Genomic DNA, 11,746 nt, shown 5'->3' with positions numbered 1-11,746 from the left:
CACTTAAACATATACTTAAGTCTCATTGATTTCAATGGGACATAAGTATATGCTTAAAGTTATGCTCATATTTAAATGTTTTACTGAATTGGGGCCTTAAATACTTAGATATTTTTCCCTTACAATTATTTTTTGATCCATTATTGTCTGGCCTTGATAGAGTTTTCATTTATAGTTATCACTTTTTGCCATTCTTAAAATAATGTTTGAATACTACAATCCTTTTTATAAATAGAAAAGAATATCTATGCTAGAGAGAAATTCCTTCAGAAGTACTGGGCAAAGGATTAAGAAATTATTTTATATATTTTTCCCTTAAAAAATATAATAGTTTTAAAACCATCTATATAATTCCAGTGTGTGTTTGCCTCTTCAGACAATGTATGTGTATTTATGGTGTAAACCTTCTCACTGAAGCAAACACAATGTGCTGTACCACTAACATGTTCGATATATAGCGCCTCATGTCCACTTACATTAGAATGCACAGATTTTAATGCTGTTCAGAGATGACAGTACATCTATGGGGAGACATTGGCATCCAGAAGGCACATCTTATGTGCAAGAAATATTAACAAGGTTTAGTAAAAAGAAAAGCAGACCACTTCCAATCACTAGTTATTTCTTCCTGTGTCTGTAATTTGATGATTTTTTTTCAAAGAGAGAGAGAGAGAGGGATTGGTAACATTATGCACTGTAATATCTTCTGCTTTGGGTATAGTGAAGTTGCTGGAGATGAATTTTCATTGCTGCTCTATATATTTCTGTGTGATTGCAGGACACACATGTAAACCAGTATCACAATTTGGAATATCTATGTAGGTGCAGGAAGTGTATGTAGAAGGTTGATGGGAGTTGTTTTAACACACACACACACACACACACACACACACACACACACTAATGACTGGAACCTTTCTGTCCATTTGTCTGTCTGTTATTTTGAAAGAGAGAGAATCTCAATTTCTCTGTTTTATTTGATGTAGGATAATAGCACTTTTCTATACAAATAACTGTGGAAAGGGAATTTTTGCTGTGTTTAAAATTCCAATGCCTACTTATTCATCAGATTTCCCTGGGGGAAATTTTAGTAAATATATATTTTTGAAAAGTAACAACTTCGTCTTTATTTTCTGTTCTTCTGTAATATCTGTCATAGAACACTTTTGGACTGGAAAATTGCATTGACCTTGTGAAATATCATATTCTGATGTTTATATTAATGTTCTTACTAGAAACATCATTAAAGTCCTGAATCAAAAAGTATTATATTTATCTCAACAATAATCAGAGGGTTTCAATGAAATAGTTTCTAATGGTAATAATATAAATTAAAACATTTCAAATAAACTATCATATTACCTAATGTGCATTTTGTGTGTGTGTGTGTGTGTGTTTGTTTAGAAATTGTATATAACTGGATGTGTGTGTGTGTGTGTGTGGATATATACATATATATAAAAATTTGGATTGTTTTCAGGATCTGACTTTAAATTTGGAAAGAAAGGAAAATCATTGTTAAGGCAGAAAGTTCACTTTCCACTTTCTGGCTAGGTATTTCAGTATATCTTGGCACATATAAGAACTCACTCTTGTAGTAATCTCAGTAAAAACTAAGAGTAAGAAAGAAGATGAAAGATGGAGTTTCACTTTAACACTCAGGTTCTTTGCTTTAATGGGTTAGCACCAGACATTTCATGTAACAAACATTTTTTGGTGTAGTTTAACTCCCTTTATGGTGGAAATAAAAGAAACTTCCCCACCAATCAACAGTGTATGAGAGTTGACACGAAAGATCATCATAAATAAATAGAAAAAAAAGATATATAATTTGGATCCGTTATAACTTACATATAGAAACTGATTTGAAGCAGGTATTTACAGTAATTACTAAGATGTAATTTTTTTACCACTTTTGAAAAATAATAACAACCTACTGGACCAGTCATTCGGATTGTTGACCTGTAGCACTGATCTGCAAGTTGAAGCAGTTAGTAATGTTTATTAAAAACATTGGATCAGATTGTCAGCTGGTATAAATTGGCATAGCTCAGTTGAAGTTAGTGGAGCTACATTAATTTATACCAATTGAGAATATGACCCATTAAGTTTCAGCTCCTCCATAGTAACTGACTGTCAGTCATTAATAGTTCAATTTTTATATGTAAAGAAAAAATGCCAGAAGGGCCTAGTCTATTTTATGCGCTGTGAGCCTGGAAATTTTAATTTTGAAAAACACTATCAGAAAAAAAGGTCCCAGATTCCATAATTGTCTATAGTTGCCCTCCTATAAAATGCTTTCTTTTGCAGTTATAAATACCTGAAAACAGGAATGTATAATGTGAGTGCTGACAGACCCTTAACTATAGCTGTGCTAGTAGATTCCGCTACAACACACACACAATTTAAAATTATAAAAGTAACAGCATCACAAGGCTATAATACATTGTGGGCACTTGGTGACATTCTTGTGATAACACTGTAAGAGCTGAGATTTTTACAGAATAAATGAATAGGTAGCTTTTTTTTTTCTTTGTTAGAGAACATCAGCCTTTCTGGTTCCCGCCGAGCCTTTTCTCCAGCTTCTTCTGTTTTTCCGGTCTTCTCCTCCTCCTCATTCCTGATACCATTACATATTTTTTTAATAAAAGGCTTGTGGCTCAGCTACCCTTTTTAATAACACTTTACCTGAAACGGTGTCATTTTTAACTTTTAACCATTTTTAGTAAAACAAAAGTATCTCCAGAGATAAGAATGAGACAGGCAGTTATAGACTGGGTAGAGGGTTGAGGAGGACATGATAAGGTCTACAGCACTACAGTGGTAGGGGGGTGGAAGTGGATGAGTCACATGTCCTCTTGCCTTCAAATATGGGGCTGCAGTTGTGCAGGGAGTGTATTAGGACTCTGCTGTAAACCTAGAATTGTCACATATTGATTGTAGATACTATTGTTCTGTAAAAACAAGCATTTTAAATAGTCTTCCTGTTAAAATGGGAGGATTAAATTTTGCTTTTTTAAAGGAGAAATATTCTGGGAATGAAAGAATTAGCAACTGCTTGTGGAAAAAATGGCACAAATTGTATTAATACCTAACAACTAAAACTTCCTAAGGTGATAAGTGTATTTTATTTTATTTGTTTTTTTTTTTTCATATCACATTGGAGCAGAAGTGCCTTTTTCTGGCTTTCTTTCAACCTTTCTTCCTGCAAGGGAATTGCACACATTTCAGAATGGCTCTGTGCACAATTCACCCAACGTGAAAATATTTTTTTTCCATGTCAGAAAGCTGTTCTCAACCCATTTTTATTTTCTACTTTGACTTGCACATAAACTCACCCACATTCCCCAACCAAGGTGATTTTTTTGGCCAAGTGCTTCTTTTATAAATGTGGAGGCAAAAGTGTACATGTATGTTTGCTACTATGCAATAAAAATGTACATTTATCACTTATGTGCATGTAAGCCACTTTTGTGAATTGGACCCTTGGAGTAAATGTATTTTGATATAGTGGCCATCTGCTCATGAATATCACATTTGCTAGTTTAAAAAATAGTTTGATATAGAAGAACATGTAATTTGTACAGTTTCACCAGATGGCAATACAATAGCAAAGTTTGATATTTACTGTAAGCCAATAATCAATGTAGTCTTATGTTTTATGTTTATCACTTCTAAATATTCATCTAGTTCATTTATTTTATTTTTAGCTACCAACTGCTCTTGCCAGAATAGTAACGTGGCATCCACGTCATGTTATAGTGTAGGGGGATGCAAAGTATCTCCTGTTCATGCAGAACAATAATAATTGTTTTCCTTATGTTGTCCCCTTTAAGTCAGTTTACCATTTAAATGTTCTATTCAAAAATGCCCTATGCCAGTGAAAGCCAAGAGCTGTGAGATTACTCCACTCTCTAATGAACCCAACGCAACAAGCCACCAGGAACCGCCTCAATAATTGACCTGACACTTTTGCCAAGTATGGCTCCATTAGAGTCAGTTGTCTGCAACTGATTTTGCCAAGGAGATTGCCCTTGAGGGTGCAGCTGAGGTCAATTTGCTACAGGGCTTGAGCAAATGGGATCAGTCCAGTCAGTGATTCTAAGAACCTAGGTTCATGGAGCAGATGTCAACCTCACACATCTGCTTTGTACACACATAATGTATCTCACTGCCTGACTATTGCTCTATTTAATTATTCTTGTATTGAGGAGAGAAATCAGCTTAATGCTTTTTAAAAATAATGATGGTGACTCTTGTGGTACTGTCTGTGGCATATTACTCTACTAGTATAAAAAATTAATACTACTCATTAAGAGTTAAGGTTGATGTTAAATTAAGAGTGTACAGGTTGAGTGTGTAAGTGGTGGGGGAGTGTTGTTTGTACCTTTAAAATTTGGCTTCATCATTAGTGTGTTTAGTTTAAGAGATGGCAGTGATATAAAATGTGCACATTCCATAACTGTGTCTTGTTTTTCTATATTTTAAGCATATGTTCCTGAGGAGGAATTGAAGGCAGCGGAAATAGATGAAGACAGAGTGGAGGATGACGGGCTGTCTCTCGACATCCAGGAGAGTGAGTATTTGTGCAATGAAGAAACAGAGATCAAAGAGGCTCAAAGCTACCAGAACTCCCCAGTCAGCACTGCAACTAATCAAGATGCAGGCTATGGTTCACCGTTTAGTGAAAACAGTGATCAACTGGCCCATTTCAAAAGCACTTCCTCGCAAGAAGAGAAAGAGGATCATCAGTGCACAGACAATGCTTCCTATCCACAGGACAGCTTGGCACAAATAAAAGCTGTGTATGCAAATTTACTCTCAGAGTCTTGCTGGTCCAGTTTAGCTTTGGACTTAAAGAAATCCAGTCCAACTACCAGCAACAATGAAATCAGCCAGAATGAAAACACCACCAATTGCAATGCTAATACCAACACCCATGGTACTAGTACCAACACCAGTACTAGTACGAGTAACTGTAATACTAGTAACAGTAACAGTGGTGGTTCAGGTTATGACTGGCACCAAGCTGCATTAGCTAAAACTTTGCAGCAGACTTCTTCATATGGACTTCTCCCAGAGCCTAGCCTGTTCAGCACGGTTCAGCTTTACCGGCAAAACAATAAACTCTATGGGTCTGTGTTCACCGGTGCTAGTAAATTTCGATGCAAAGACTGCAGTGCAGCCTATGACACACTGGTGGAGCTAACAGTGCATATGAATGAAACTGGACATTACCGTGATGACAACAGAGATAAGGAATCTGAAAAGACCAAACGGTGGTCAAAGCCTAGAAAACGTTCGCTTATGGAAATGGAAGGCAAAGAGGATGCTCAAAAAGTGCTGAAATGCATGTACTGTGGGCATTCATTTGAATCTTTGCAAGACCTGAGTGTCCATATGATAAAAACAAAGCATTACCAGAAAGTGCCTCTGAAGGAACCAGTACCAGCCATCACTAAACTGGTCCCTTCTACCAAAAAGCGAGCACTTCAGGACTTAGCTTCACCTTGTTCACCTGAGCCACCAGGGATCACTGCAGAGGCTGCATTGAGTGAGTCTGCAAAGGATCAGAAAACTGCCAATCCCTATGTGACTCCAAACAATCGCTATGGCTATCAGAATGGTGCTAGCTACACTTGGCAGTTTGAGGCCCGTAAAGCCCAGATACTGAAATGCATGGAATGTGGCAGTTCTCATGACACATTGCAGCAACTTACTGCTCATATGATGGTCACTGGTCATTTTTTGAAGGTGACCAACTCAGCCTCGAAAAAAGGAAAACAACTAGTGTTGGACCCTGTGGTGGAGGAAAAGATACAGTCCATACCTCTGCCACCCACCACCCATACGAGACTACCAGCCTCCAACATTAAAAAGCAACCTGATTCTCCAGCTGGGTCTACAAATTCTGAGGAGAAGAAGGACCCAGAAAAGGAAAAGGTGGTTGTCACTGAAACAGACAAAAAGATAAAAGAGGAGAGTGAGGACTCTACGGAAAAATTTGAGCCAACAACTTTATATCAGTACCTCAGAGAGGAGGATCTGGATGACAGTCCTAAAGGTGGAATAGACATATTGAAATCCCTTGAGAACACGGTGACAACAGCTATCAGCAAGGCTCAGAATGGAGCACCTTCCTGGGGAGGATACCCCAGCATTCATGCAGCTTACCAGCTACCAGGAACAGTAAAGTCCCTACAACCCACAGTGCAGAGTGTTCAAATGCAGCCATCCTATGCCAGTAGTGTAAAATCACTGTCGTCGGAACACAGTGCACTCGTCCATTCCCCAGGTAGTCTCACACCCCCACCTCACAAGAGTAATGTGTCGGCGATGGAGGAGCTGGTGGAGAAAGTTACAGGTAAAATCAATGTAAAGAGGGAAGAAAAACCTGCAGAGAAAGAGAAGAGTTCTCCCGTTAAACCAACGTCACCTGCTGCTAAAGAAAACAAAGACTTTCCAAAATCTGAGGAAATAAACAACAAACAGCAACAGAAAAAGAGTCCCGATGCAGAAGTTCAGAAGGTCAAAAAGGACAGTCCAGCTGAAGCTCATACTCCAAATGGTACAGAGCCACTCAAAGCAAAAGTCGCAAATGGCTGTAATAATTTAGGAATCATCACAGATCATTCGCCTGAGCCATCTTTCATTAACCCATTGAGTGCTTTACAGTCCATTATGAATACCCACCTAGGCAAAGTTTCTAAGCCAGTAAGCCCCTCTTTGGACCCTTTGGCCATGTTGTACAAAATTAGCAACAGTATGTTGGACAAACCCATTTACCCGACCACTCCGGTCAAGCAGGCTGATGCGATTGACCGATACTACTATGAAAACAGTGATCAGCCCATTGATTTAACCAAGTCCAAAAACAAACCTCTTGTTTCCAGTGTGGCTGACTCTGTCTCTTCTCCTCTAAGGGAGAGCGCCCTAATGGATATTTCTGATATGGTGAAAAATCTCACAGGGCGTTTGACACCCAAGTCTTCGACTCCATCTACTGTGTCAGAGAAGTCGGATGCTGATGGAAGCAGTTTTGAGGAAGCTCTGGATGAGCTGTCACCAGTACACAAGAGGAAAGGCAGGCAGTCCAACTGGAACCCTCAGCATCTTCTGATCCTTCAAGCACAGTTTGCTTCCAGCTTGAGGGAGACACCAGAAGGCAAATATATTATGTCAGACCTCGGTCCACAGGAGCGGGTACACATCTCTAAGTTTACTGGTCTTTCCATGACCACAATTAGCCACTGGCTGGCCAATGTGAAGTATCAGTTAAGGAGGACAGGTGGAACTAAGTTTTTAAAGAACCTAGACACAGGACATCCTGTTTTCTTTTGCAATGATTGTGCCTCTCAATTCAGGACTGCTTCTACATACATAAGTCACTTAGAGACACATTTAGGGTTTAGTTTGAAGGATCTGTCAAAGTTGCCACTAAATCAGATTCAAGAACAGCAGAATGTTTCAAAAGTCCTCACGAACAAGACTTTGGGCTCACTTGGAATTGCTGAGGAGGACTTGGGCTCCACATTCCAGTGTAAGCTCTGTAACCGAACTTTTGCAAGCAAGCACGCAGTCAAACTGCACCTTAGTAAAACACACGGCAAGTCCCCAGAGGACCATCTGATCTATGTAACTGAGTTAGAAAAACAATAGCGTCCAGGTAAGCAGCTAGGTATGCAAGTGACCACAGGAACATTGCACTAAACTTCTTCATAGTACTGCACTAGGCCTGACCTGAGCCTCTGAAATCAGTCTTACTTTTGTTGCTGAACTGCCTATCTGGACCTTGGTTTTTCTTACACTTATTTTGTAGTTATATTTATATGCTCTTTGTCTGATCTGTGCATGGTGGTTTTTTTTTTGTTTGTTTTGATTTTTTTGTGAGTCAAAGTCTGACCTTTATTTTCAACATCTGTCCTTGATGTTAAGCTATCTTTTGTAGAATATAGTGGGAGACACTATTGAGAGACATTAATTTAGCAGTAAAGAAAGACACAAAGAACAATGATAAAAAGACATCCTAAAATTACAAAGTTGCCATGACAATAAAGGTCACAGAACCCAGTAGTGTCAAGTTTTAACCCTCTAAGAACTGTAATAGCATTTCTGTGCCTTTCCAAATAATTAAATGAATAAAGAGGCTTAAAGGGATTTCATTCAAATCAAAGCTGTGTCAAAAACAAAATGTACTAAAGATTTTTTTTTTTTTTAAATTGAATGAGCATTTTTTAATGCAGAACTGGTTTGTGGAGAAAACATGCATGCAGTTCTTGGACAAAGGAAAGCTATCTACTACTCACGGGGTTAGGAAGCCACAACTGTAAGAGTTTAATAATAATAATAATAATATAAAATAGCAAACCAAGTTGCCACTATGCCCAAACCCTCTGGATGCTGAAAATTGCCACTTTTTTGGCAAAAAAAAGTATGCAAGCTGTTATTTAAAAAAAGTGTAAAAATGCTTTTTTTTCCCTGTAAAATACTGCAGTTTATAGTTATTTACAAATGTTAAGCTTTGGTACAAGCTGACCTTTCTATAGTGTGCTGCATTGATAAATGAAAACAAAAAACAAAACAAAAAAATGGGGCAAATGTTGGATTCCGTTCCTTGTAAATTGCCAGCATCAGCTTAAAAAAATACATGTTACATATCGTACCATTTTAAACTGTTTAACTTTCTTTGTACCTTCTGGCTGTATGCTTTCTCTTTTAACTTTTTATATTGTCATTTTATATTCGACTTCTGTGTATATAATGTAAAACCACACTTTTTGAATAAAATTTAGTTCCTGCAGCTTGATTTAAATAGAGAAATTTTACTGGCACCTGCATCTTTCCAGATGCATGTACTTAAAGGAACTATCTGACAAAAATAAATAAAAATAAAGCAAGCAATGCACTATGAATTATACATTTTGATGTTTTATCATTAATATTGTACAGTACATTTTGGTTCACACAATTAAATCCACTGTTTTCTCAAGTGTAAAATAAACCCACATGCAGTTCTTGATTTACGTTCATTGTCATGTCGTCATTATTTTGCCTTTGAGGTGTTGTTCAAGCAATAAGAGGTATCACTTATGCAATCAACCAACAAACGTATATTTGAAATCATCTTTTCATGATCTGTATGCTGACATATTTTGTTGTAAGCCATAAGTATTAATAACTTCTTAAAGTATACTTGCAGTAAATTACCCTCCTACAGGTACAAAATCATTGTGATTTTATTAATTAGTAATGGGCATTCTATTGATCACAGAAGTGTAAGACGGGCTGAGAATCTTTTGCCAAGTTAATCTTCTTGCCTGTAAATGTACGTATAATCATTTTTGCTGTGTATTCAGAGCCCCCTCATAAGACCCTTCCTCAGGCAAAACTCCTTTTGACTTCATCAGGAGTTTTGGCTGAGTAAGATGCTGTGGCTTTGGCTCCCATTGTCCTTTGGATACTGTGTTACTTGCCTTTCCTGCAGCTATGAAGACCTCTGAGGCTTTGACACCAGTTCTTACTTACAGTACAAGAAGACAGACCTATGTTTCTCTGTACTATTTAAATATTACATTTTGAGGTAAGCTGAGCCCAGTCGTATCAGGTGTTTCTCTTAATCTTTATTTCTGTTCTGTTGAATGCAGATGTCATTTAGAATGTAAAGGAGAGCTGTCAGGGCCTTCAGTGCTCTATCTCACGAGTGCTCTGACACTTACAGTATGTGAAAGCCTGGGATCCACTATCCAGACACATTTTGGAGGGGCTATTAAATGTGAGGACCTTTGGGGGTTTGCTTTCACATAGTATTAGTGATACTGTGGTTATAGGTGTATTTTCTTCATTCTTCACAAATTGAGACTTCTGTTTTCAGCTTAATTCTGTTCCTTATCTTTACATTATTTACAGTCCCAGTAACAGCCAAGCATTGTTCTGTATCCTGTAATGATTTCAGAAGAGCCTAGCAGGTCCAGGTCAGCTATGTTTACATAGTATTTCTACTAGTGCAGGAGAATGCCATAGGGGTCTGTTAAATTTCCTTTACTTTCTTCACTGATAAATACCTATGTCCTTTAGGGGATCCAGCCATTTAGGCATTTCAGTTCAATTACTGGATGATTATGTACTTTGGGCCCAAGGGGTGGTGAGGAAAAATAACAATTAGACCTATGGCAGTAATGCAGACTCTTTACATAATAACCCTTTGAAGTTTTGTTTACTTTACCACAGGCCTGCAAATATATGATTATAGGATATACTGTATTGCAGTGCAACAGTAGGAATAGTGAGTGAGAAGGTTGAAAGGGAGAAATAATACATCTAAAGTGGGTTCAAATCTAATGTAAATCCATTAAAACTCATTTTGAAACATTGCATGTAAATTAAGTTCTCTGCACTCCCTTGAGAGGTGTTTAGGGCATGGCCAAGTCTGTTTCAATTCTGATAGCTACAGGATTTTTAACATGGAGACTGAGATTGAACATTCACTCATTAAATGGATTAAAAACTAGCTAATTTATAGATCTAAAAGATGGGGAATCATCATCTAGTGGGTGTGTTTCTATTGGGGTTCCATATGGATCGGTTCTTGAGCCTAGGCTATTTAACAGTTTTGTCAATGATCTGGAAGAAAACAAAATCGTCATTGATAAAGTTACCAGATGAAAAAGTTGAGGGAATGGTAACTAATGAAGAGGACAGATCACAAGTACAGAATGATCTGGATCGCTTGGTAAACTAGGCGCAAGCAAACAATATGTATTCTAATAATTAATGGAGATATCCCATCTCTTAGAACTGGAAGGGACCTTGAAAGGTCATCGAGTCCAGCCCCCTGCCTTCACTAGCAGGACCAAGTACTGATTTTGCCCCAGATCCCTAAATGGCCCCCTCAAGGATTGAACTCACAACCCTGGGTTTAGCAGGCCAATGCTCAAACCAAATATGGCTATATGTAAATGTATATATCTAGGAACAAAGAATGTAGGCCATACTTACATACTGGAGGACTCTATCCTGGGAAGCAGTGACTCTGAAAAAGATTTGGAGATCGTGGTGGCTAATCAGCTGAACATAATCTCCAAGTGCAACACTGAGGCCAAAAAGACTAATGTGATCCTTGGTTGCATAAGCAGGAATCTCAGGGAGGAGTACAGAGGTAATTTTATCTCTTTATTTGGCACTGGTGATAGACTAAAGGAGTTCAATCTATTTAGTTTAACAAAGAGAAGGTTAAGGGGGATCTTGATTACAGTCTATAACAGGGGTAGGCAACCTATGGCACGCGTGCCAAAGGCGGCACATGAGCTGATTTTCAGTGGCACTCACGCTGTCCAGGTCCTGGCTACCGGTCCGTGGGGCTCTGCATTTTAATTTAATTTTAAATGAAGCTTCTTAAACATTTTAAAAACCTTATTTACTTTACATAGAACAATAGTTTAGTTCTACATTATAGACGTATGGAAAGAGACCTTCTAAAAATGTTAACATGTATGACTGGCACGCGAAACCTTAAATTAGAGTGAATAAATAAAGACTCGGCACACTGCTTCTGAAAGGTTGCCGACCCCTATAAGTACCTACGTGGGGAACAAATTTTTAATAATGGGCTCTTCAAACTATCAGAGAAATATATAACATAATCCAATGGCTGGAAGTTGAAGCTAGACAAATTCAGAGTGGAAATAAGGCATAAAGTTTTACAGGTGAGAGTAATTAATCATTGGAAAAATTTACCAAGAATTATAGT

General features: G+C 37.9%; 1 protein-coding gene across 2 annotated transcripts in view; it reads left to right on the top strand.

Annotated features, from left to right (window-relative positions):
* The window catches only part of TSHZ1 (teashirt zinc finger homeobox 1), a 55,884-nt gene extending 47,463 nt beyond the window's left edge, over positions 1-8,421 (top strand). Inside the window, exons 1-2 of one of the 2 annotated variants that reach the window (XM_034762504.1) lie at positions 3,200-3,356; positions 4,490-8,421. In XM_034762504.1, coding sequence (XP_034618395.1) covers positions 3,278-3,356; positions 4,490-7,659 — 3,249 coding nt within the window. In that variant the 5' untranslated portion in view covers positions 3,200-3,277 and the 3' untranslated portion in view covers positions 7,660-8,421. Of the gene's footprint in view, positions 1-3,199; positions 3,357-4,489 lie in introns of those variants that run through there. The other variant, XM_034762505.1, reaches the window with a different exon arrangement.
* The last annotated feature ends 3,325 nt before the right edge of the window (positions 8,422-11,746 follow it).

Source organism: Trachemys scripta, chromosome 2 (assembly GCF_013100865.1).
Source record: "Trachemys scripta elegans isolate TJP31775 chromosome 2, CAS_Tse_1.0, whole genome shotgun sequence".
NCBI lineage: Eukaryota > Metazoa > Chordata > Testudines > Emydidae > Trachemys > Trachemys scripta.
This window is presented reverse-complemented; position numbering and strand designations above follow the sequence as displayed.